The following is a 27,570-nucleotide window of genomic DNA, read 5'->3' on the forward strand; positions in this document are numbered from 1 at the left end:
CAAAAATCATTTCAAAGGGTGAAAAGCAACTTCTTCATCAGTTATCTTTCTAACTGACATATTAGCCTTCCTGAAAGTATTACCAGATATAGAAAAACAATTCATAATCAGAAAATACAGTTTCATCAGTTAATCCCATTCAAGAGCATTCATACTATTTCAATTGAGGAAGTTCTGAACTCTCCCTTTTCTACTTCATATTTAAAGGGGGGATTTGGTCAAAATTCAAAAGAAGTGATTGTGGTTCAATACAACTTTGCAGGAAAATCTGAATCCTGCCTTGAAGAATCTGAGAAACACCTGAGAAGTAACAGTGCAGACATCTTGATGAGAAAATGTTTTCAGTGGCAAATACACATTGGAGAGGAGGGTATTCCATAATCTAGGGGCAGTCTCACAATCTCCATTGAATTATGGGGGGTGAACACAGGGTGCTAGAAAGTTCCCAGATTAAAAAATTATATAAGTTTTTCTCCTGATTAATAGTGGTTTCTCGGAAACAGCAACCCACCTGGATGTAGAATTGGACTCTACTGTGGAATCTGGCCCAGGAGTGAGCAACCTGTGTTCCTCCAAATATAGCTGGACTCCAAATCTCATCAGCTTCAACCAGCATGGGCTTGGCCAGGGATGATGAGACCTATAGTTCAACATCTTGTTATCATCTACATCATGAGTCCCAAAGAAGCACACACATACCCAGACCTCTCTGCTGCAATGAACTCCGCATGTACTCTGAAATACATGACACTGCTCAAGAAATTCAGTCCATCATCCATGTCTGTTGCAGAGGTTTGCTATTTGGGGGCGAATGGTCATGTTAATTCATTCTGGTAGGTAGGTGTATGTATGTGTGTGTGTGTGTGTGTGTGTGTGTGTGTATGTATATATATATATATATATATATATATATATATATATACACACACACACACATACACACACACACACACACACACACACACACACACACACACATATATATATATATATATATATATATATATATATATATATATATATACAGTGGTACCTCGGGTTACAAACACTTCAGGCTACAGACTCTGCTAACCCGGAAGTAGTACCTCAGGTTAAGAACTTTACTTCAGGATGAGAACAGAATTTGCGTGGCGGCGGCAGCAGGAGGCCCCATTAGCTAAAGTGGTAGCTCAGGTTAAGAACGGTTTCAGGTTAAGAACGGACCTCCGGAATGAATTAAGTTAATAACCAGAGATACCACTGTACTTTGGGGGGGGGAGAGAAGAAAGCTCTAGTACCAGGATTTGCTTTTCCTCCCTCCCTCCCAATCCCTTTTCACTGTGGCATGTATTTTAGATTGCAAGACTACTGTTTTATTACAGTGGTACCTCTAGTTTCGGACACGATCCGTTCCGGGGTGCCGTTTGCACCCCGAAAAGTCCACAACTAGAGCGACGCTTCTGCATGTGGCGAAACCCGGAAATATACAACCCGAAAATCGCAACATGAACCTAACACAACTAGAGGTATGACTGTACTGATCTTTGTAAACTGCTTTGGAAGACTTTTCAGCTGAAGAAGGCGGTAAAAAATGCTTCACATAATAATAACATCTGGAGTTGCTCATGTCAATGCTGGCAGGGAAAGTTTCCCTTAGAGAAGTTCTGAGCTCCTATCATATTTGGTCACCCAGAGCAGGTATAGGAATGCCATTTTCAGCCTCACATACCTTAATGCTAAATACAGTGAATGTTAAGGGTCAGAAGCTACCCAGGATAAAGCCTACTTGCTGGAAGGATTTTAATTTATTTTTTCATTTTGCACTGGAGAGTGAATATGAGTGTTAAGGGACAAGGTGAAATCTGGTATGATGTGCTCTTATAATGAAAACACCAGACAAAACTGAAACTGTTCTTACCAAGTATCTCACACTCAATCATTTCTAATTTGTATATATTTTTATGAAGGGAAAACTTGGTTGATATAATAGCCTGATTCATGCCTTTGCTTTACTGTTAGACAGAACTCTACCCTAAGAATATTTAAATTTAACTAGGGAGCCTGTCTACATTTCCCAAATATTCAGCCCAGATTCTAAATTGCCAGTGGTTCCAAGTAGGGAATCTAGTAGCAAGGGAATCTTGGAAAAAATTGCTGGTCTGATCGTTGCTGCTCTGCAGCAACACTCGGATAATGGCTAGATTTCAGCCCAGCTGCATTGAGATGATTTGGGAAGTTAATAGGGGACTTGTTGACATTACTTAAATGCTGCCTTAGGCATAGCTCCCCAGTGGAATTAGTTGCACTAGCCCCATTCCATCCCCATCCCTGTTCTGTTTCCTTGTAATGATTATGTACTTCAGAACATATACAAAATACTGAATTCATCACAAAGAGAATGATTGCTTTAGTTATCTTAAATAATTGCTCTACATCTTTTAAAAGAGCAAGGTTTTTGAAAGGCAAGCAATCTTTCCTTGTGTGAAATTGAGAAATGAGATTTTGTTACTGGACTACGATTTATTACTGGCTTTGAAAGTGACTTTGAATTAAATCCTTTATATTTCAGGTCTGCCAACACCACACTCCTACACAGTCTACAGTGTTATCTAGCCACCTTTGTAAATCTTTTTAAGTTACAAGGATAAAAGTACAGCCACTTGTAGTTGTTTATTATAGAAGTCGTGCAATACAGGATCTTCCTTAATGCTCTTTTCTTCCCTTTCCCATTAAATCTATCAAGAAAATTATTGATTAGTTACCACATCACCTTCTGTCTAAAATTTAAAAGCAATATAAATATGCTTGTGCCTCATAAAACCATCCACCATGCAAAGGATAAGTCTCAAGAATAGGTCTCCTAATTGTGTCTATTTACCTCAATGCACTTTGTCTTCTGTAGCTTTCAGAAGTTCTTAAGTGGTTGTACTTACCTTATTTATTTGTATAACCCGATCCATCTTTAAGGCTCTAAGTGGTTAACAGTATTTCTAAAACTTATGAAACACACAGAAATATAAAATATACCGTGTTTCCCACATTTTAAGACACCGTCTTATAATTTTTTTACTCAAGAAAATAAGCCTATGGCTTATTTTCGGGGGGTGTCTTAGTATGGTTCCTGCCTCCTCCTGCCGCGACCGGCGTTGCTGCTGCTGGGCTGGCAGCACTCTGCGAAGGCAGGAGAAGCCGGCCAGACCGCTGGGGGGGTGGGGTAGAAAAAAGTTCGGAGCGCGTCCCAATGGCAGCACTCCTCATGCGCCACAAAAGCTACCAAACAACTGGGGGGGGGAGGTTAAAAAGGTGGCCGGAGCGCAGCCTTATGGCAGCGCTCCTCACACACCACAAAAAAGACGCAGAAAACTGGCAAACAGCTGGAGGGGGCTAAAAAGCAGCAGCGGCCACAGCTTTAAATGGCTGGATCGCGCCTTCCGTCCCGCGCTTGCGCTGCGCGCCAGGTTTTGCCCGATCCGTCGGGGAGCAGGGAGCGCTCAGAATCTGGTGAGGGGGGTCTTTCTTCCCATTTGGGCGCCCGAGCATCGCCGCTCGAGAGGCCGGAGGCTCTCGGCGGAGTGGTCTGGAGGAGCGAACGCAAGCTCTTGGCTGGCTGGCTCGCTTTCTTTTTGTTGCTCACGGAAGGCGGAAGGGGCCAGCAGGGCTCCCGCCACCGTCAGTCGCCCCGCCGCCCCTCTGCCTTGGGCCATGCAGCCCACAACGTTCCGGCAGCGCGGCTCCCGCTGCCGTCAGTCGCCCCAGCGGCGCGGAAGGGCCAGCGGACCCGGCCGCCGCTCTGCCGTGGACCATGCCGCCGCTCTGCCGGCCGCCGCTCTGCCGTGGACCATGCAGCCCACAATGTTCTGGCGGCGCGGAAGGGGCCAGCAGGGCTCCCGCCGCCGTCAGTCACCTCCGGCCGCTGCTCTGCCTTGGGCCATGCGGCCCCAGAACGTTTCGGCGGCGCGGCTCCTGCCGCCGCCTGTCACCCGCCGCCGCTCTGCCTTGGGCCATGCGGCCCCAGAACGTTTCGGCGGCGCGGCTCCTGCCGCCGCTTGTCACCCGCTGCTGCTCTGCTTCGGGCCATGCGGCCCCACAACATTCCGGCAGCGCGGAAGGGGCCAGCAGGGCTCCCGTCACCGAGGGGTTTCCCGTCACCGAGGGGTTTCCCGTCACCGAGTGGGGAGGCTCCCAGCGCGGCTCGCCTGGCGACGCCGAAAGAGGGCCGAGCGCGCGGTGCTTGTGCCTCCTCCTGCTTCTCCCCCCCCCCGCCCGTGTGAGAAATTAGCAGTTGAGGGCGAGGACGGATAGAGAGCTGCACGGCGCTTCAGCAGCAGCAACAGCAGCAACCAGTTCCAGGTGGCTCGGGGTATGGCTTATTTTCGGGGTATGGCTTAATTCCGCAAAAGTGTAAAAATCCTGCTACGTCTTATAAAATGACTACGCCTTAAAATAGGGGAAACACGGTATGTTCAGTTTATTTGTATAAAATACATATAAACAAACAGAAAGAACCCCAGGCATGCCTACCTCCACCACTTAAAACCAGTGCAAACAAAAAAGTCTTAGAGTGTTTCTGGAAAATGCTAATAATCTGGTAAACCCAAGGGAAACCGACTTCCCTCAACAGCGGGGCAGCCAAGAAAATGAGTTCTTGAAGACACAGCTACAGCCAGGCCTGGGTCTTTATGGCCTGGATTTGAACATCTTCCAGCTTTACATACCCCCCCCCATTTTTCATCTGCCAACTAAACCCTTTTATACTCACCCCTGTAGTGTTCTATTGATACAGTATGAAAAGGGTTGGAATGAGAACATTATTGCAAGTTCATACTGTGGATAGAGTGCTTAAAAGCTAAATTCCTCTGCCTAACTTGTCCATTCTGAAAAAAAGGATGGCCATTATTGTCAATTCCAAACAGTAGGTCAGTCAAAAGTAAGGCGGGTTTAAAACAAAAACAAACTGTACACAAATGGGGATGTCAAATCAAAGTTTCAATGGTTTTTCCATGCTCTTTCTTGGGGGGGGGGATGCTCCATTTTCCACATTTCACTCTGAAAAACTCTTAGCTTGGCATTGAGATAATAGCTCTGTTCAGGCACTCATAATAAACACACAGAAGGTGGGATAATGTCCCACTGTCCCCACCTCTGGCCTCCACACATGCACAGGTCCCCTGAACACAAAGCATATACCCAAGTACATACAGAGTAGTTGTACATGTGATCTGTACCTACATTTTCCATGGCATCGGTTGCACAAACTGAGAGCTACAGGCACAAAACTCAGAGTGATCTGGAAATCAGGAGAAGTCCAGCAGGCACATCATTGATTTCCTCCACCCATGCAACACTGAGATAATTTTGAATGCCTTAACAAGAATAATGTCTGGCTTAAATGTAGCTGAAAATCCCCTTCCAGCTCTTTAAGTGATCTCTCATCTTCCTCACAATTAAATGACTGAATTAGCTGATCATAATTTTTGCAGGTGTCAGGGTGGCAGCAGATAAGTGAAACTTCCAGCTTTTTATTAGTTTTGAACTGCTCAAAAATCATCTACTTTATAATACATTTCATGTTTTACACATTCTTCCCAATGACTATCAGAGTTGTTCAGCGAGTAAAATTAAAATAGAATAAAATTGAATTAAATACTTTATGCTGTAGGCTACTTATGGATGGCACTTATGGAGAACAGCCAGGAAATTCTCTCATCTAAGGTAGTATCTGACAATTTATTCAAGACAGGGTGGGGGGCACACCCAGAGATTCAATGATTTATAAGATAGCAAAGAAGCTCACGTTGTTAGCCTGTAAGCATTCTATACATATATAGAAGATCAAAGATAAAATGTTAGGAGTTTTTAATTAGTGCAATATACAGGTGATGGTTAACAATATTCTCTTTGAAGATAATAGAGAAGTAACATTATAGCATGTCCATGGGCATGTAGCCCAGGTTCAGAAGGCATACGTATACAGAATAACTTATGGGGAAAGGGCCAAGGAAGGGAGGAATGTATAAATATTGCTTAAGTGCAATGGGTGGTGTGTGTGTGTGTGTGTGTGTGTGTGTGTGTTGGAAGTTTTGGGCCATTAAATGTAGTCACTTGTCCTGGCTCCCACTCTACGATTCAGTACTTGGACTGTCAGCTCAATCATTCCTGAATGCTTTATTTTACAAATCAGTTCATGGTTCAGACATAGATCAAGATACAGGTTACAAGGCTCAGAAGTCTAAAGCAGAGGTCTGTGGTGCAGGGCTAGTCACAAATGAGTGCCTGGTATGCCTCCCTGCTCTTCTTTTGAAGAGCAGGGCAGACACAGCCATCCAAGCAATTGTTGCCCTGAGTGATGGGACTGCTCACACCGGCACATCCAACTGCACGTTCCTAGAGATGAGGCCTGAGTCTGCCTGCCCAATTCAGGCTCACATGCCTCCCCAGTTAACTTAGCTCACAGGAGGAAGGGCAAGGGGCTGGCTCACTCTGCTCCCCCTCCTCTGCTGGGGCATCAAACAGCAGCAGGGTAGGGTCATCATCTAGTGAACTACTCCCCGCCAACAGTCTCAGAGATCTCATCCTGTTCCTTCTCCCCCACTGACCAAGCCTGCCAATAAATCTCCACAGAGCTCATGACATCATGCCCTGCACCTGCAGTTCACGGGCCTTGCTTTGCCTGGGTAGCATCAATGAAACTGATTGACTAAGTGAAGGATGAACACTGGAGGCACTGTGAACATTTTTTGGGTTCATATCCCTTCCAGTCAATTGGGTGCTACACCATACCGAACTGACACTATGAGTCCAATAGCATCCACCAATACTGAAGGTTCTAGATTCTGGTGGTCTGTCTGGACCTCAGTGGGTTATTGCACCACTTAAAAATAATAAATTTAAAGGTAAAAGGGATAGGGACGCGGGTGGCGCTGTGGCCTAAACCAGTGGTCCTCAACCTTGGGCCTCCAGATGTTTTTGGCCTACAACTCCCATGATCCCTAGCTAGCAGGACCAGTGGTCAGGGATGATGGGAATTGTAGTCTCAAAACATCTGGAGGCCCAAGGTTGAGGACCACTGGCCTAAACCACTGTGCCTCTTGGGCTTGCCGATCCGAAGGCTGGCAGTTCTAATCCGAGTGATGGGGTGAGCTCTCACTGCTCTGACCCAGCTCCTGCCAACCTAGCAGTTCAAAAGCATGCCAGTGCAGGTAGATAAATAGGTACCGCTGTGGCGGGAAGGTAAACGGCATTTCCGTGCACTCTGGTTTCTGTCACGGTGCTCCGTTGTGCCAGAAGCGGGTAAGTCATGCTGGCCACGTGACCCGAAAAGCTGTCTGTGGACAAACGCTGGCTCCCTCGGCCTGAAGCGAGATGAGTACCCCAACCCCTGCCTTTGACTGGACTTAACCGTCCAGGGGTCCGTTACGTAATAATAATAATAATAATAATAATAATAATAATAATAATAATAATAATAATAATAATAATAATTTTATTATTTATACCCTGCCTATCTGGCTGGGTTTTCCCACCTACTCTGGGCAGCTTACAGCACATCTAAAAACATAATAAAAACATCAAGCATTAAAAACTTCCTGATACAGGGCTGCTTTCAGATGTCTTCTAAAATTTGTGTAATTCTTTAACTCCTTGACATCTGAAGGGAGGGCGTTGCACAGGGAGAGCACAGGTGGGATCTCTGGTTCTGACAGGGAATAGATCGGGCTAGCAGGGATTTGCGACCCTGGTGCCAGGACACATTCATAGGGCTGATGGAAAGGCAGCTTGTTGGCTCCTTTCTCGTCAGGTTTTGCCATCTGATTTACATGTGGATAAATGCCCCAGATTGTCTTCCCAATTGATTGAAAGAACATGTGGGTGTTTCTTCGCAATTAATGGGTGCAATTCCTTCTTAGGCGCAAATATTGTTTTCCTCTTCCCACTCCTGCCAAAACAGGCAAAGCTGTCAAACAAAAACAGTTCCTAAAGGGAAGGAAGATTGCGAAGTCTTTCTGTGGAACATATGAACAGATAGCTGCTTCGGGGCATTTCTGTTGGGAGGAAATTTGAAATAAACAAACAAAAATATGAAAGAGACCTGTGGTAGGTATACTGGTAAGAATTTTCATTTTCCTTTTATCTGTGGTACAGTTTTATAGTGGCAGATGTGATCCAACTGAGCCAAATTAATCTACAAACCAGATTAAAAAGAAACTCTAATTGAGGCTTGCATCTCTTACTTTTGGGGTTTAAGCTATTAAATTACTTGTCCCTCCCCCATGTATAAATACACTTTATTCTGCTTTCAAGCCAGAAGTCTCATAAATACATGAATGCTTTGCATAGCCTTTTAGCAAGTCCTAACGCATGTAGTTGCCCAACCTATCTCAAGTGAAGAGCAGGAAGAGAAAGAAAATACCTCCCTTCAGCCAAATCCCTAATTTCTGTCAAGAGCTATGAAGTACTATGGTGAAGTTAATTAATTATAGAGTCAATTGGGGTTTTGTACCCAGATATTTTCCTGATGTAGGTCTTTGAAAGTCTGCCCACACTAAGCTCATGAATCAGTGTCATTTACAACATGCATTAAGATAATTGAACATTGTAAGGAGGAAATGTATACAAGAGAGCTAATATTTCATGCAGGAAAGCTCATTTTATCACTGCTAGAGTGCATATCAGACCACCTCACAGTTGGCATCATTGGAACAGAGCTTAACAGTAACTTGCTGTGCATATATACTATTCATTTTTTTGCATCTATTTCTTAGTGGATAAAAAAATACAGTGAAAAAAAATTGACTGCCACCCACGCCACAATAGCAGTACAAAATGGCCAGGACTTAATGCAGAAACAGCCAACAGGATTTTAAATTTTGCTAACCATATGGATCTACTTGCAGAATTACTTGCATCTTAAACAAGAATGTTAAGCAGGAGAAATGTGTGTACTTAAAAAAAAAAATCAACAATGATTCTTCTAAGTAACAATGGCTATTGTCCACTATGGGTTAGAGCCAAAGAATGGTGAGTGGAACTAGCTTTGTTCCACAAATGTCCGTGCAAGAGTTCAGCCATTCTTATAAAACACTGAACATGACAGTTGGCATGCTACCTCTTGTGCAAATAGAGGAATTTATTTGGATTTTGATTCACTGTTCTTTTGCAGTGTTCGAGCATGAAATTTTGGGACGGGGGTGGCGCTGTGGTCTAAACCACAGAGCCTAGGGCTTGCCGATCAGAAGGTTGGCAGTTCGAATCCCCATGATGGGATGAGCTCCCGTTGCTCGGTCCCTGCTCCTGCCAACCTAGCAGTTTGAAAGCATGTCAAAGTGCAAGTAGATAAATAGGTACCGCTCAGGCGGGAAGGTAAACAGCATTTCTGTGCGCTGCTCTGGTTCGCCAGAAATGGCTTAGTCATGCTGGCCACATGACCTGGAAGCTGTCTGCGGACAAACACTGGCTCCCTCGGCCAGTAAAGCAAGATGAGCGCCCCAGAGTCATCCGCAACTGGACTTCACTATCAGGGGTCCCTTTACCTTTACCTTTACCTAGCATGAAATTTTAAACAGTCGTCATGTGAGCCAAACATGACTTCAGTGCTCAGAAAGGTGCCTTTGGATCAACTCACAAGTGTTTTGCTTCACTTTTCTTAACAAACTGAAGTTTCTAAACATTAGCCCCTGCCCATCTGCTTTCAATCTCTTCAGTGCTAACTTAACTTAACATGTCTTACGATATTGCACCAATGCATCAACTGGCACAGCACACCTAAAGCGCAGGAACTTAAATACCGTTCTAGGTGTGTTTGCTTAGAGCTAAGCCCCAATATGTTCCACAGGGCTTATTTCCAGGTAAGGGTGTACAGATATAGCCAGGCTTACATTTTGATTTGTCAGTTATCCTAACACATTCAGATAACACACACACGTTACTGAAACACCCAGGAAGTTCAGCAGAGAATTCACACAAGGTTCTCACAAATGAACAAAGTAAGAAACAAAGGAAAGAGAAGTAGACTGGGTTCCATTCATCACAATGACTTAAATGACATCATGTGAGGTTGGACTGATTTTAAATTAGTTATGTTATGAAAATATTCCCATGCAAGAATTTGCCAAATGTCCATGAGAACACACACAAACTGTCCTCTGGGATCTTGAATGCCAACACATGCAGGGGACACAGGGCTGAGCCTCATCCCACCCGAATGCTTCTGCTAACAGGAAGGCATGAAATGGGGCTGTAAATATTCAGCTAAGCATGCTTAGTAATTTTCTTGTGACTGGGAACACTGGCTGTGTGGGCTTCCTGATCACAGTGAGGCTTGTAAAATTTGAAGTCCTCTTCAGACTTTCCTGCTCAATGCATGGAGGTCAGGGGTGGAGGCCCTGTGTCACCTACATGGTTAGACATTTATAATGCCTGAAGAGGACTTCTCACAACATACAACGTTCTAAACACAAGAGACTACTATTTCGTTTATTTGATGAGGCAGTCTAGTCCCCTTTAGTATCACTTTACTAAGTATTTGTAGCCTTGAATGCAAAGATGACAGAACATAAAAACCAAACACGTTCAGATAAGGAAACTGAATTAAAGGAATGCCTGTTACTAGAAAGATTATATTCTCTTGACAGGAGAGCCAAGCTACTCTTAAAAATGTCTAAGGGAGAGTGTTCATGTAAGCTTATCTTGAATTAACTGCTTCTTTCTTAATTGTGTCAAGGTAAATATTAAGCACATTAATCTTAGAAGTAGTGCAAATTTTTAGCACATTTCTACAGATGCAAACTCATGGAACGGCACACAGTACTAACTGTAATAAAAACTGAAATAATGGCACTTCAGAACTTTATGTTTTCAGTCCCTCCATTATTGAATGCTTGCGTTTGTTATACAAATACAAAGCAACCGTTTGGAGTCTTTATATCTATATTTATAAATAAGATATATTTCAAGTGCTATATACAAAGCAAGAAAAACACTTTTTGAGTAATCAAAAAGAAAACATTTGGGATGTGAATATCCAGGTCCTAAATATTTGCACTAGTATGTTTATTTTGAATGATGTCATAGTATCACAATTCATTTATTATTTTTTTAACATTTTTATATCTCACTTTAGAGACCCAAGAATCTCTCAAAGTAACTTATAAAAATTCCTAACAATGAAGCTATATCAAAACTAATGTCAGAAATTGCATGGCTTCCATGTATCATCCCAAGCAGAGCAGCCAAGAAATAGGTATTGAGGGTACTGACGTACCAAACCACAGCCAGCAGGGACCTCACACCTTGAGCTTTCAGTTTACAAAAGTTTCTACCCCTCCTAGAAAGTAAGTTATGAAGCAAAATGTGAAGCTACCTTACTAAGCTGTTTCTTTGAGATGAGCTAGCCTGGCTGCTTCCACCTTTCGATGCCAATAAGTGAAGTCAGAGCTGTGATTGATGTGGTCTGAACCACTGAGCCTCTTGGGCTTGCCGATCAGAAGGCCGGTGGTTCAAATCCGCGTGACGGGGTGAGCTCCCGTTGTTTGTTCCCTGCTCCTGCCAACCTAGCAGTTCGAAAGCATGTCAAAGTGCAAGTAGATACATTGGTACCGCTCTGGCGGGAAGGTAAACGGCGTTTCCGTGTGCTGCTCTGGTTCGCCAGAAGTGGCTTAGTCATGCTGGCCACGTGACCCGGAAGCTGTCTGCGGACAAACGCCTGCTCCCTCGGCCAGTAAAGCGAGATGAGCGGTGCAACCCCAGAATCGTCCGCGACTGGACCTAATGGTCAGGGGTACCTTTACCTTTACCGTAGCCTGGCTGCTTCCACCTTTCAATGCCAATAAGTGAAGTCAAAGATGTCATTGATGAGAAGGTTGTTTGGACACCAAACAATATGAATCACTGAGGACCTAAAGAGCTGGTGTTTCCCCCTTCCATGTTGTGCACTTTCATTGTTTCTGTCTCATTCTCTTGTCCTTGAAATCTCTGTAGTTTGCCCTCTTTTTGTCCTACAAACCAGGATGCATCCTTCCAGTGTTGGATTCAATCAGGTTTTCCATAGAACAGAGCTTTCCAGATTTTCAAGTTGGTGACACATTTTTAGACATGCATCATTTCATGACACAGTAATTCAGTTTTACTAGCAAACTGGAGGTTAAACTAACCCCTTTGCAGTCCCGGGAGGAGTGGGTCAGAGGGCCCAATTCACATGGTTTGGAAATGCTGCTTCCAAGAAGCTGTGCCTTCTGAGCACCTCAGAGACAAGAGAATGGGACTGGGCAGCTGGAAGCTGCTCTCTTTCATGCAAGGGATGATTTGCATGATTATAGTTGAAAATCTTTAGCGAAGACAATTTTAGCTTTTCTTTCTTTCTTTCTTTTCTTTCTTTCTTTCTTTTTTCCATGAACATTTAGCAGGTCTCAGACATTTGGATATTCCAATTAATCAACCAATTAGAATTTAATTATAACTTTTTAAAATGTCTTAAATGACCATAAAATGTCGTTGGAAAGGAACCAGGAGACAAGGGCTTTTCTTTTCTCTTCTTTTCTTTTCATTACTTAAATGGTGGTCTGAATAAGGAAGAGCTTGATTTTGGAAAGATCTGAGGAGCATAGCTTTTTATATTAAAACTGTAATTTAAATTTTCCTGGTACTGTATCAAAAATGAAACACTACTTCATATAATGTTATGAAGCTGTTGTTTATCATATATATATTCCCACACAAGCGATTCTATCAGACAAAGGCATGTTATTTGGGACAAAAGTAGAGCATGTTAAAGTTTAGTCCAAATCTGGACTTCATAAATCTTTAAATACAATTTAATTCTATTTTCCATATCTATCTTATGAACTCAAAAGCTGCCAAATTTCATTTTAAAATGTCAGTTTGAATGCAAGTCAACTACAGGAAATAGCAAGAAAGAGGAATAATGATATCCTTTGAGCTCTATTGAACAAAGCCCTACAGAGGACCCAATGCAGCGTTGCAAACCTCAAGTAACTTTGTTGAAGTCACTGAGCTACACGGCAGCTACATAGAAGAAAAATTATATAAGCAATATCTTTGTAATGAATCTTCAACCTGGCTAAGCTTACATCAATTTCTTGTTGCATTACTAGGGCCACCTTGCAGCTGACTAAAGACCTGATTTTTAACAGATTAATAAATTGCATTCAATAATTTTGCATATTACCAACTCCATCGTATGCTTGTGCTTTTGTGAGTTAACTTACAAATCAATAAATGAAAACTATTAGTGCTGGCTCCAGATTTTTGCGGAGTGCGGGTGTCCTTGGGAAGAAACCCTCAATGAGCCTCCTTCTTACTGAGGCTACCCTCTTGCTAGCATTGATGCCCATTCCTGCTACCATCTATCTTGCCACTGCTTGCCAAACAGCACCAATGAGCATGAAAGCCATCAACTCTCCCTCCTTCTCACCGCTGCTGCCAGTGGCGTAGTGTGGGTTGCCAGTGCCCAAGGTCATGTGGCGGTGGGAGGGAGGGAGGGAAACGGATGGAGTATGCATGCACATTCAACTGCCTAGAGATTGCAGGTGCAGAGATAGGAAAAGAAGAGTTGTTCCACTGTCTGTCATGTCCTGGTTTGCACACAGAAGCCATTTTCAACGGAGCCCAGTGATGGGAGCGCACAGCTGTATTGAGGCAGCACTGGGTGTTGAAATTTTGCACCCCTAACAATTTTCTGCTGGGGGCAACCATCCCTGTGCACACCCCCATGCTACACCACTGACTGCTGCTGTTCCAGGCCAGGGTGAGAGGCAAGTGACTAAGTAGGCTCCATACTGAAGAGAAGGAAGCACTTCTGGGATGTGGGTCATTGGCAGATATCTATGTTGATCCTCAACACAGGCCCTGAAAATCATCGCTCACTGTTTGAAGGAAAGGCTAGCTATAATATTTCCTTTCTCGTTTCTTATTACACTAATATAGCATAATAAAAAGCCAAAAATGCACGTGTGCCTTTAACTTACAGCTCCACTGATTAAAATAGGCCTTCCAATTAATCAGCTGAAGTTGCCCCACTGCTTGTGGTTATTAGTTCTTCTGCCTTTAATCAAACTCTGTATATCTGATGACATACTTTATGCGTTATGAACTTACAGGCCAGCAAGCCATCAATATTCTCAGTAAAGAGAAACTATATGTTCTAAAATATGTCAGCCTGATCTAGTGTTTATACCCTACTATTTCACAGGTAGTGAGTTGCTGGTTAGCCCAGAAGGCGATTCAGATGCATTTTACTGTAAAAAAGGCATCCATGCAATTGCTAACAGGCATTGCAGCTAGTTTGGCCCTGTTAACGCAGACTCTCAGAGCCTTAATAGAAGCAAACATGAAGGTGATGCCGAAGGGCCTCTTAAGTGAGTCTGCCCATCCATCAAGATCAGTCGTTATGCCTCTCTTGCATGTGCCATTGCCTTCTGAGGCACATTTCTGGGAACAAAGAAGAGAGCTATTACTGAGGTGGTGTCTTGTATGTGGAACTCCTTGACTGAATGGCTAGTTTTTCTTCCTTTTTGTATTCTGCTGGCAACTGACAGCTTTCCCTTTTAAACAAACTGTTCTGTTGTTGCTTTGTGTGTTGATCGGTGGTGCTGCTCCTTGCGCTTTTGCTGCCCTTTTACAGTACAATTCTGTTAATTTGTGTTTTAAAGTTTGGGTTATTTTTGCTTCCATATATAGATAGATAGAAAGAACGAACGAACGAACGAACGGCAGGTGCTTTTTTTTTTTTACAAACAAGTGATAAGACATTATTTCCATCGTCATTTAGTATCCATCCTGCCTCTCCACAAGCTGTCATAACACTCTTATCGCAAGAAAATTAAAGCATGTGCTTGATTATTTAATAACTGAGTTTAAACTAGGAGACAATGTTTGCTTAAACTCGTGCTTCCAAACCCTTCACCTTCCAGGATGAATTCAGAGATTAGAAACAAAAGAAAAGAAAAACAGAAGATGTATTCTGCAATTAACACCAACATGAAAGAAGGTGGGTTCTGATACATAATATCTTTTCCACAAAATATTTCCCCACACAATGTGGATATTTTTAGGAGAACACTAATAAGTGACCGTGTGTATCGACTGTTACTGCTATCTAGGCGTTTCCAGTGGTTGTCATAGCTGAAAAATATCCTGCTACTACTGCAGACACGGCCACTGGGAAGCTGCAGGTGCATCAGTGGAAATGCTAGAGCAGCCATTACCATTCTCCTTGGAGACAGCCAAAGTACACAGTATGGTCCATGGAAAATAGATTTTTAATGTCTGAACTGGCTCAGGATCTCTAGTATCATGGCTGTAGCAAAGATTATAGGTATAGGAAGCACAAAAAATTAGAAACATATTTTAATGATAACATTATTAATAGAGATGATATACTATTTTCAACTTAAGTTGCAAAAATGAAGTATGTGTGTATCTCATCCTTTGGCTTTTAACTTCCAAAGTTGCTTAGAGTAACCTTAGGTAATCTGGTTGCACTTTCCCTAAACAAGCAGGAGTGTAACTTTGGGGGTATTCTGGATCTCCAAGTAACCTTGGGGGAACAGAAAGCCTACCACCAGCTTTGACAGGCAGTCCAGCTGGGATCCAATCTGGACAGAGAGAACCTAGCTTCAGTTGTCTGTATTCTGGTAACCTCTATGTTAGATTATTGCAATGCATTAGAAAGGGGGCTGCCTTTGAAAACAGTTTAGAAACCGAGCATATTACACCAATTCTGGTCAGATTGTGCTGGCTACTGCTTTGTTTCTAGGCTCAATTCAAAGTGCTGGCTCTGACCCAAAAAGACTTAGTGGCTCAGGACCCAAATCCTCCAAGGACTTTCTCTCTGCATTTGAACCAGCTAACTAACAACTGCAATGTATGCAATGTATGCGTATGTATAATACATATACATCCATAATTGCTATGCATATTTCATTTTTACCAGATATGTTCTTGTTGATATTTCTGTTATATATCAGTTTGGAAACATTTTTGGGGAAGAGATTAATTTATGTGTTTATATACTGCCCTATCTCGAAATAAGTATAAGCAATATAGAACAATAATCAGAATGGTTTTTGTAACACAGTGGATATATGGATTAAAATGGCAAGAAACAGTAAACTATTTTTTAAAGAACCCAAGTTAAATGAGTTGCATTAACAAAATTTGTCAGGCACACTAAAATTAGCTAAGTACAGTGGTACCTTGCTTTAAGAACAGCTTAGTTTATGAACAACTTGGATTAAGAAAGCTGCAAACCCGGGAGCAGGTATTTTGGTTTGTGAACTTTGCCTCGGAAGCAGAACATGTTTCACTTCATGTTGAGTGTGGTGTAGTGGTTAAGAGCGGTAGACTCGTAATCTGGGGAACCGGGTTCGTGTCTCCACTCCTCCACATGCAGCTGCTGGGTGACCTTGGGCTAGTCACACTTCTCTGAAGTCTCTCAGCCCCACTCACCTCACAGGGTGTCTGTTGTGGGGGAGGAGGGGAAAGGAGATTATTAGCCGCTTTGAGACTCCTTCGGGTAGTGATAAAGCGGGATATCAAATCCAAACTCTTCTTACATTTGTAAATTGAGTCCCCCGCTGCTATGGGAAAGCACGCCTTGGTTTAAGAATGCTTTGGTTTTAGAACGGACTTCCAGAACAGATTATGTTTGTAAACCAAGGTACCACTGTATTATGTGAAAAGGCCCGACCAAAAATAGAAAGGTCTTCAGCTGGTTCCAATACATAAAAGATTTGCTACCAGGCAAGCCTCCCTGGGAAAAGTATGTCACAAATGGGGTGCTAAGTAGACACACCTGCCTAACCTGGCAGTCAGTAATGTAACCATGTCTTGAGCTGCATAAAGTTTTAAGGAAGGGGAAACTGTAGTCCTCCAGGTGTTGTTGGACTTGTGAGGGCCCTGGTATCATTGTAGAGTAGCAAAATGGAGAGTGCCAGTGACATGATCGCTCCAAGGTGCCCTCTCAGCTGTTGAGGAATCCACAGGGTTTCTTGATATACTGGAGAGTTGCAGGGAAAGTAGCAGGAAGGACAGGGGCTAATGTCTAGGTGGTATAAATCTCAAGATGTATCTGAGCAAATTACTGTGACAATCGTGTGGCAGTGAAAAAGGATTTCTTCACCACCACCATTGCGTTCTCAAGTAGCCATCGAGCACTGAAGTGCATGGCCTTGAATGAGAGAATTTTTATCCAATTAGGATACACGTAATAATAAAGAAATAGAGTAGATTGTATGTTTTAAATCCAGCCACAAGTGAAAGAGGAATGAGCAGGAAATCAATTTTTAAAAGTTTGCTATATAAAATGATAGGTACCAAGAAGCTAAATGGAAATAAAAATAGAAAAAAAGAATGAAGAATAATTCAAGCTGAGACTACCTTAGGCAGGCAGCTGGTTCACACTTAGATATTTGGAAACCCGCCAGACAAGTGGATTTTCAAATGCAAAGAGCTGACTTACAAGTTTACAACCTGGCTGCAATATTTTAGTACTTATTGATTTGTACTTATATTCCACCAGAGTGTGAGTAACAGCAGGTTAAATATAAAGAGCACAGCCAATTTTAGAAAACAATAAAATGTCTGCCTTCTGAGGAGAGTCGAGCGCCACATCCCACTATCTTGATGAGGTACACCTGATGATAATGTGGGGCAGACTGTATGTAATACTCCCTCCCACAGGAGATTCATCTGTCCCCCTCCTTATTGACAATCTGCTAACTAGTGAAGAATGTCCATGATGTTTATTGATGTTACCTCTGCTGAAAAGGATTCTATTTTAAACTTTTTACTTTTTTTCTGAATACCACTTCAAGGGCCCTTTATGGGTGAAAGCTTTGCCCATGATTTTTAATATAATAAATAAATGGTGATTAAAATGGAAAAATATTGAATCTTATCTTCCCTTCTAATAGTGAGTTGTAACATTTATTGATTGATTTCTAAGTTATCTTGAACTTCCCCTCAATATACAAAAATCAATATTGTCAAAGTCTCAAAAAAGGCACCTACCAGTATATTGAAGATCTGGCATTGTGCAAATATGTTGAAAATATAACAATGAATTAATTATAAGAAAAATAATTATTATTTTCCCCTAGGTTTACTCAGACATTTAAAATGCTACATTATCATTCCTTAAAATTGTGTTGCGGTGCTTACATAGAAATGGTATAAACTAGACTATTTCAAGCAACAGAATCCAGAACTTAGGCAACTTGCAAATTTCTGTTGTGTGCAGTTAGAGACAACGCCAAAGCAGATTGCCAACACGTTTACTTAACTGAACTTTCAAAGAATATTTTGACATTACCTGTTTGAAAATCAAGGTTGAGATTGCCTTACAAAATATGCATATATAATAGACCAAAGAACAAAGATGTGAATAGCCACTGATAAAGAAATTTTGGGTTTTTCTTCTAAGAATAAACAATAGGAGGACATGAACTTAGTAAACTTCATAATAAATTTTCCCAAGTACACCTCTCGATCTTAACTTAACACCATTTCATAGTTCCCAAGAGCACACACAGTCTTTGCAGACATTGTGTCATCAACATTGCATTTCATATCTTAACATAATAAACCTGTTTATACATTTGTCGCAAACATAATGATTCTGTTTTTATCCACATAAACCCCAGCAATGAAAAACTTAAATAAACTGAGTTGCCTCCACTTTCACTTCTCCATACTTTTCAACTCAGAGACAGGTCAGTTTTATAGTCATGAGTTGCCCTCAATTTATACCGTGTGGTTTACTGGTGCCAGGGCAGACATATGCACACGCATGCCAGGGGGCATGGCGCAGAGAGTGAATGGAGCCACCCGCGCCAGCCCAAACCTCACCACCAACACCGCTGGAGCAACCCACCCCCATCGGAGCCAAGCGCGCTGTGCTGTGCCACCTGCCTGCCTATGCAAGGGGGAGCCCGGTTGGCCAAAGAGGCCCTTGGTATGTGAATCCCCCCCCCCCGATGCATGTGGGCAGGGTGAAATGACGCAACAGCCATGTGCCCTTCAATCCCAGCCTCACAAAGTGAGATGTTGTGCCCTGCAGCCCTGCACCACTTTGCAAGTCTGGGATCTGATCCTTCGCAAAGCGGTGCAGGGCTGGAAGGGCGGCAAGAGAAGCCAAATGCGCAGCACTCCCTCCCGCCACACATTATGCCCCCGAAGATGGCAGACCGAAACATTACTTTAATATGACTTCCCCAGTTTGGGGCACAGGCTTGGCCACCTCTCGAAATTTTGTCACCAAACTCAGCATAAGGCTTTCTTAGGTGGAAGGCAGCGGACTTCACTGACATTTGGACAACAGGTGCAATTTTGAATCAAGATGATGGACCAAAATGTAACTTTGGCATGACTTCACCTGTTTGTGGCATGAAGATCCCAACTCACAAATTACACTATCTACAAATCACATTATTTTTTTGGTTTCTAACAATTCCTGGGCAGCACTGGGCACTCCCCACTAGTGGTTATATATTCTATCCATTCTACAATGAAAAACCACAACATTTGAATAAATTGCATAATGGAACCAACAGAAGACTAAAAGGGAAACACTCCAAAGCAATCTAGAGTTACTTTGAAACAAAGCTGACGTTCCCTATACATGCATACATAATCCATACATGTGAACATATTTGTCTTTTAGCTAATAGAAGGAAATACTTTATCCTCTTACCAGTTTCAGTCTCCTTCTTGGTGAGGTGCCTGTGGTTGGTAAACAATGTTGTAGTGTCTGGTGAGGGTGGTCTTTCCTCTGGGATGGTAGTACAGGCACCTAAGTTGCAAATGAAATATTTGTAAACTAAAAGGAATATGCATAGGAAGGAATATACATAGAAAACGAATTAAAATGTTTTTTAAAAACCACTCAAAATGCAGAAAAATTACGAGTGGTTCATTAACTGTTAGACAAATACAGCCCAAGTGGACCAAGTCAAGGAGAAGCAAACCGAAGCAGTGCCATCCCATGAACTGGTCGGAAAGAGAAAACTGATGGAGGTTAGTGGGTCACTGCCCTATTGACACTCATGGATTGGCTTCCACTACTAAGAGTTTTGCTTCTTGAAGCAAACTTGCTTCTTTCCACTACTAAGAGTATTGCTTCTTGAAGCAACTGTCTGACTGGGCAAGGAATTCCTCAAGATGGGATGGGGTGAAGTGAGCCATCACCACTTCAGACTGTAGATTCAAACGCATGTGATGAAATATTCACCCACGGAGAAAGAAGATTTCCATACATGGAAAACTAGCATGACGGGGAAGAGGCAAGGCTGCACTCTTCTCTGACATCTTGTTTTCTATGTCAGTGGATTTTTTAAAATGAGGTTGCATTTAATCATGTGAAGCCCTACCTAAATTTTAAAGTGGTACAATATTGTCATTTGTTCCAATTCAGCTTTGAAGAGTGGGCTTTCACAGGAAAAGCATGGGGGGGAGGGGACAAGGATACAGCGCTTTAAAGCACGGACCTGTGTCTAGAAAGCTCAGGGCAAAAGGCAAATGTGGATGAGCCCCATGTTGAAAGCAGCTCTTTAAAACAGCCCTGAAAACCAAAAAGGAAGATGTGCACTTCGAAGAGAAACTCCATATTATGTACAGAGCGTATTATTTCGCAAAAGAAAATGGGGAAACAGTGATAAATCATGGATATCTTGCAGTAGCCTCAATGTATGCAGGGATATGTATGCATATGGCAGCTTTAATCTCAGAAAAATCCATGGAAAAGTCCAATGCATAGGACATTTTCCACCACTCTTTGGCACGCGCCCATTGCCAAAACAGAGCATAAGCTATATCTGCTGCTGATTCTACAGCAATGTAACACTTAACTGACAGCTACATGAACACAATCAATTCCTGCGTTATATATTTTCAACTGAATGCAGGGCACTCCTTTCTATTTGCAAGACAGCTAAACAAAAAACTATTTCTCTAAGCTTCTTATGTATGCAACCCTTGTTTCTCAGATAAAATCCAAGATTAAAACTTTGTGAACATAATAAGCCACTAAAGTTTCATTGAAATAATGCCCTTTAAACAATATTTCGTAACACTGAAATTATGAGTAAAATGTCACGTAGCCCATTAGCACATATAAGGTTTCTGCACATGAGCAAAAATTCTGAAAGCTTATTTTCAAAACTAAAATCCCAAAGGTTAAAAAGCCTTGAAAATTAATACCTTTGATACAAACTATTTCATTAGGCATCAGCACAACTTTTCCGTCCAAGGTAACTTAATCACTGTCAAAAAATGTCACTTTGCCATAAGGCACCTCATGCTATTGGCTGGAAGTAAGTAAGACATCCTGATTTTGGTTTTGATGTCAGTGGTGTGTTAAGATCTACTTGTCAACTTGCACTGTTAAAATGTAGCAGTATTAAAAGCAAAAGTGATTTTCCCCATTGTATTATTTTCCTTATGCAGGCATACAATTATTTCCTTAAAGAAAGAAAAAAACAAGGGTGTTTGCACGCATAGGCGAAGAGCTTGAAAAGGACAGTGGAAGATTATACTGCAGCTACAACCCTAATGTTTTTTTAACCACAACATGCTAACAACTTTGCTTCTCTGTGAAGGAGGAAACAAGTCACATTTTCAAAGGCTTTTTAACCCCTTTCCATCCTTGTCATATTTTACAACCATTTTGTCTAGTGGCCAGGTTCTTCCTCCAGATGCATCATGTACTTTATGAAGCTCCAAAACTTTTTTTTAAAGGTTATGTTGGCTAGGTTCATATGTAGTATTAAACCATAGTTTAAATAAATATGCATACTAGGTTGCACAACTAACACAAGTCCACACTTTGTTCTTCCTCTGCTGACATGAAAACAGGAAATATGCCAAGGTTTTGATTTCTTTCTCCCAAACAAACCATGATTTGTCAAGGTTTGTTCTTGGCATACAGCTCATGGTTTCTTTGGAAGAAACAAACCATGAACTCTGGTTCAGACATCACTACAAGCCAGCCTCTGGCTTGCTTACAAGTGGCATTGTAGCAGCAGGACTAGGGAAAAGGTGAGCCCTGTATTACACTAACTACAGTTAAGCTACAGTTTAACGCTACATGAGAACTGGGCCATTATATGAACCCAGAGGTATCCTCTAAGCTGGGGAAAGCAAAAAGAAAGAGGCTTTCTGCCTTTAAAAAACCAGCAGTTCACACACTATAAGATTTCTCAACACACCAAATCTCAAATATGAGGTTTTCAAACTAGAATTTCCGTATCTTCCCTCACCCTCATGCTCATCTTGGGTTGAGTCTAGATTCTTCCAAAGTGTGCTTCTCTGAGCTTGCCTTGCCCGCCCACCCCAAGAGAAGCTCAGCCACGCACCCTCACTGCTACCATATTTCCTTCTCTTCCATATTTAGTTCCTCCCTGAACTAAAACATACACAGTAGGAGCAAGAACCTGTGGGAAGTGCCTTTGTAAGGTCAACAGCCAGCAGGAAAAAGTTAGAAACGGGCTATGGAAGCGACAGCTTTAACCATGTTGATTCACAGCCATCATGATAGAGAGGGCTACGACTCAGAGGTTGTGGCACGTTGCCAACCTTAAGAATGGAAAACCTAACCATTCCTTTTACTGCTGAAACACAACCTCTAACAACAACAAAATCCTCTTTTTCGACCTTTATTGAACAGCAGGACACACAATATGCCCTTCCTTTTCCCTGAGCCAAGTGAAGTCAAGCATGATTTTGTACTTAGCCTTACAACCAGCCCGTGTGTGGGTAGGTGTGCACATATGCAGAAACATGGCTGTGTGCTCACTTTCTTGACAACAAATCTGTGAATATTTATTTATTTTCCAAGCTTCTGGCCCCCCTTTTGTTCAAAGACCCCAGGGTGGGTTACATTAATCAAGGCCGTCTCAAGCCGGCCGGGCACCCTGGTGCGGAGATCGCTCCAGCACCCCCGCCCTGGTGGGCGGGCGGGCGCAGCGCGCAGCGCCCTCCTGCCAGCCCGGCGCCCTGGAGCCCCGCGCCACCGAGACTACCCCTAGAGCCGGGCCTGACATTAATAATAATTACACAAAGCAACAGACAGTAAAACCATGAGCAAAACAACAAAGTAAGAACAGTCCTGCAGTTTCCTCAATCTAGGTATCTCTCTAAAATGCCTGATGGAAAACTCAAGTCTTTAGCAGGTGCCTAGAGTTGGACAACTTTGACCCTGACAGAATCTCTAGAGAGAGCACATTTGGCAATTAGTCTGCTATTACTGGGTTAAAGATTCCCAGGCTTCCCCCAAGGCTGGGACTCCCCAGCAGACTGTGAAGGCATGGGCAGGTTGATATGGGGAGAAGGACTCTCATAGGTATCTGGGTCCCAATATTTAGGGCTCTGTAAACAAAACATTGACTTGAGCTCTATAGTTATTGGCAGTCACTGCAGATCTTTGAGGACTGGTGTTACATGGTCCCTAGGCATTAGACCAAGCAAGGACAATATTACATGAGTTCTGTCTCTTTATTACAAATGCTGCTGCTTTATTGCTTTTTGCTGGCTGTGATGTAAGAGGTTGTCCAAAATGCAGTAAAATCCTAGAAATAAAACACTTCTGAAAATAGAACAGAAAAGGAAATTGTAAAGATTCTATTCTTTAGAAGTAAGGAAAACCATATTACGGCTAATTACAAATTGGGGGGGTGGTGCCATTTCTCTTCTAACATATAGAATTATTTTCTCAGTACTGTGAATCAAGGCCAAATTAGACATGAGAATGGCAAATCCGTCATGGTAAAATCCCTGCCAAAGCCCTATAAAAGTGGGTGGGAGAGAAAGGGGACTGCTAAGCCCTCGCCACCTGTAAGTTGCCTTTTCTCAGCTGCTTTTCTTCAAGTTAGACACTGAAACTGGAAGAAACTCAGAGGAAAAAACAGGTAGGGATTGGAGGATGAAAACTGATTATATTGCATATTTGCTCATTGTTAGCTGGATGTTATAACGGACCGTACTCCTCCTACACAAGTAAAATATTTTCTTTCTACAGATTTGGACTAGAATAGGAATGTGGGTACAATTTAAAGCTTTTAACGTGATATCTGAATCTTAACATTACACTGAATGAATAAGAAAATAACACACACCATGTGGTTGCTGTGTTTAAACCAGGATACATTGCCTACATGTCAGAAATGCATGGCCCAGATGGTTATGCAGGCATGCCAGTGGTGCACAGGGAGCAGATAAGGCCCCAGTAGAACTTGCTCCATACAGTATACTAGCCAGATAGAATGCTGCATGACTTTGTTTCCTTCATTACATGGGATCACATGCAAATTGGGTCTTATGTTGTGCAGCACAAAAAATATCAGACATACAGGTGAAACTCGGAAAATCAGAATAGCGTCGAAAAGTGCATTTATTTCAGTAATGCAACTTAGAAGGTGAAACCAATATATGAGATAGATGCATGATATGCAAAGCAAGATATATCAAGCATTTATTTGTTGTAATTGTAATTATTTGTCGTTAGGCGGGTCAATTATAAATGGAATGGAATGTAATAGCATTTTTGTATTATTGTAACTATTTGTTTTATTACTGTGGAATTTCCAAAAGAAAGCATTTGTAAAAATTAAAAGAAAAATAAAAAATAAAAAGTTGCATTACTGAAATAAATGCACTTTTCGACGATATTCTAATTTTCCGAGTTTCACCTGTATTATAGTTTCAGCAGAGATCTTTCAGGAACTCAAATGGTAATCATTGTGCTCTCTTTTCCTGTGTTTCTCCCACTGCTATCTAAGAACTTTAGCAGTCTACTACAGAGAAAGATTTCTACCCAAAGGGCTAGAAAATAAAGCATAATTATTCACATCCGCTGATTACTACTACTTAAGCAAGTTGTATCAAGAACAAGAGAAAAGCTATTTGGAGGGGGGGGGGCAGGGGAATGGCACATAAATCCGACACGTTGGAAAAGGTTCAAGTTGAAAAGTTCTCCAGATGTAAGTCTGTAAACAGTGATTCATAAAATGAATTTCCCCATTAATTGTTGGCAAGGAAGGACAGCATCCAGAATATGTTATTGTATTATGACCCATTCTTTTCCCCTTTTCTGTGTAGCTACATTCTTGCTTGACACCACAGATCTTTTATCAGTTGTGATAAATCGAGCCAGCAGGCTGTGGTCAGCAAAACTGTTTGATAGCATATAACATTCATAAAATCACAGCCAAGCAATTGTGAATTTTATTCATCGAAGGAAACGGGGCTCCTCTTGTTTATTTTCACTTACTGTGCTCAACACGTGTTGTTGGGTTTTTTGGGGTTTTTTTGTTTGCTAATCTTGAAAAAAGACACATCTACAGAAAGTGAACTACATATTCTGCATAAACGGACAACTTTACTGCAGGTTTGTAACACAGTGGGTTGGTTTTTTAAAACACACCTTACAAGGTAAAGGAAGACACTAGGACAATAAAAGCTACATGCATACGCATTTCAGACTTTATTCGGAAACAAAGGATAGAGCTTTGTTGCCTCTCCGCTATCCTCTGATTTAACACTCATCCTTCTGTCACAGAATGCTAGATCTGTCTGAATCTCCCAATCATACCTGAGATCTGAAATTAAATCAATATACTAGGTGATATTGGCAAGTCGTTTCACGATCAGGTTCAGAAGATCTATAGAAAATACGTAGGCTGAAGAGATATAAAAAATATGTAGGCTGATAAAGACACTGGAGAAGCACGAACAGCAGTGGAATTAACACCTAAGGGTCATGTGGTCATTTTACAAATTCATCCCACATCACCCCAGTGTCTCTATTTGTTGCCATAGCTACTAGAGACTGCCCAGTTGCCTGTGTACCCCACCTCCAGGGATTAAAAAATGGGCTTGCCGATCAGAAGGTCGGCGGTTCGAATCCGCACGACAGGATGAGCTCCCATTGCTCAGTCCCAGCTCCTGCCAACCTAGCAGTTTGAAAGCAAACCCCAAGAAGTGCAAGTAGATAAATAGGTACCGCTCCGGCGGGAAGGTAAACGGCATTTCCGTGCACTGCTCTGGTTCGCCAGAAGCGGCTTAGTCATGCTGGCCACATAACCCGGAAGCTGTATGCCGGCTCCCTCGGCCAGTAAAGTGAGATGAGCGCCACAACCCCAGAGTCATCCACGACTGGACCTAATGGTCAGGGGTCCCTTTACCTTTACCTGGCCTTATCAGCTATTTGGTAGCATGCTTCCAGAAAGGCTATTTTCCCCTTTGGCCAATGTGAAACCATGAAAAAGTAGCATCTTACACAGGAAGAGCCATAAGAGTCACTATCTGGTTTAGTTTATATGCCGCTCCTTTCTAGGAACTGTGTCTTGTTCCTATGTCCCACAAATAACCCAAAGATGCATTTTAAATAAAAGCAGACATTCTACTCATGTAAAAACACGCTTATTCCAAGTCCGCCCACAGGCCAGATTTAGAAGGCGATTGGGCCGGATCCGGCCCCCAGGCCTTAGTTTGTCTACCCATGAACTATATGATTAATTATGTAACTTTAACTAAGAACTCATACTTGAATTTGCTTTTGGGTTTTTTTATTGTTGTTCAGTTTCTGGATTTTGTAAAGATTACAGTTATTCTTGCCACAGCATCCCAGTCTTTCAGGTTTTTATCTGTCCTACAAGTAATGCACACGATGGAAGATGCACACTGAAAACTGCATGGAATTTTTTAATTTATTTTTTTTTTTTAGAATAATTTGTGCCTACTTGGGTGGGCTTCTTTATGCACATGGGAATGGGTATCCCCTCCTCATCCAAGCCAATGATTTTTTTAAAAAAATTGGGGCAGATGTGTGTTAACATGTTCCCTTGCCAGTGCTGTTTCAATATGTTTGATCATTGGTTCATGTGGATTAGTTAGAACGAAAAAAATCAAGGCAAATGAATGGAAAAAATATATGCACATGCCAATTTCAAAATTAATTAGAACTTAATTGGCAAAGAAAGAGGAACATGCAGCAGAGCCAACTCACAGAAAAATAAAGAAACTGAATGGCTGAAATCTATTCATTCCTAGCATAGGAACAACCTCTTTGCGGTATCTTAGGAAGGCATCATCTGCTCCCATCAGCATAGATATGACATGCCTTGATTAGATTATGACAACATACTCTAGATGAGGTTGTATTTAAAGAGTATTCGGAAACTTCAGTTGCTTTGGAATGTGACAGCAAGAGTGTTGACATGAATGAGCCCATTTCCTGAATCACTGAATGCTAACTTACCTTCTTCAATTGTTCCCTGACCCTCGGTGTCCCTTCTAACTCTACAATTCTATAATTCTATGACTGGTAATGCTCTAGAGGGGAGGAACCTGTGTCCCTCAATATGTTACTGGACTACAACTCCCACCATCCCCAATCGCAGCCCATGCTGGCTGGGGGTTAATGGAGAATGACAGAGGTTGCCTATGTTAGGAGCTCCTGCTCACGAGTAGGACCTTGGCAAAGACACATGCCTGACTGGCATATTCTCTCACTCCTGGTCAATTGTTTGGGAAAGCTTCAAAAGCTTTCTCCAGCCCGATCATCACAGCGACTGATACCAG

General features: G+C 42.2%; 1 protein-coding gene across 2 annotated transcripts in view; it reads right to left on the reverse strand.

Annotated features, from left to right (window-relative positions):
• Positions 1-27,570, reverse strand: part of BBS9 (Bardet-Biedl syndrome 9) — a 225,092-nt gene that overhangs the window by 72,523 nt on the left and 124,999 nt on the right. For both annotated transcript variants that reach the window (XM_060280578.1, XM_035130062.2), the window contains exon 21: positions 19,688-19,786. In XM_060280578.1, the coding sequence (XP_060136561.1) occupies positions 19,688-19,786 (99 nt within the window). The remainder of the gene's footprint in view (positions 1-19,687; positions 19,787-27,570) is intronic.

Source organism: Zootoca vivipara, chromosome 12, assembly GCF_963506605.1.
Source record: "Zootoca vivipara chromosome 12, rZooViv1.1, whole genome shotgun sequence".
Lineage (NCBI taxonomy): Eukaryota > Metazoa > Chordata > Lepidosauria > Squamata > Lacertidae > Zootoca > Zootoca vivipara.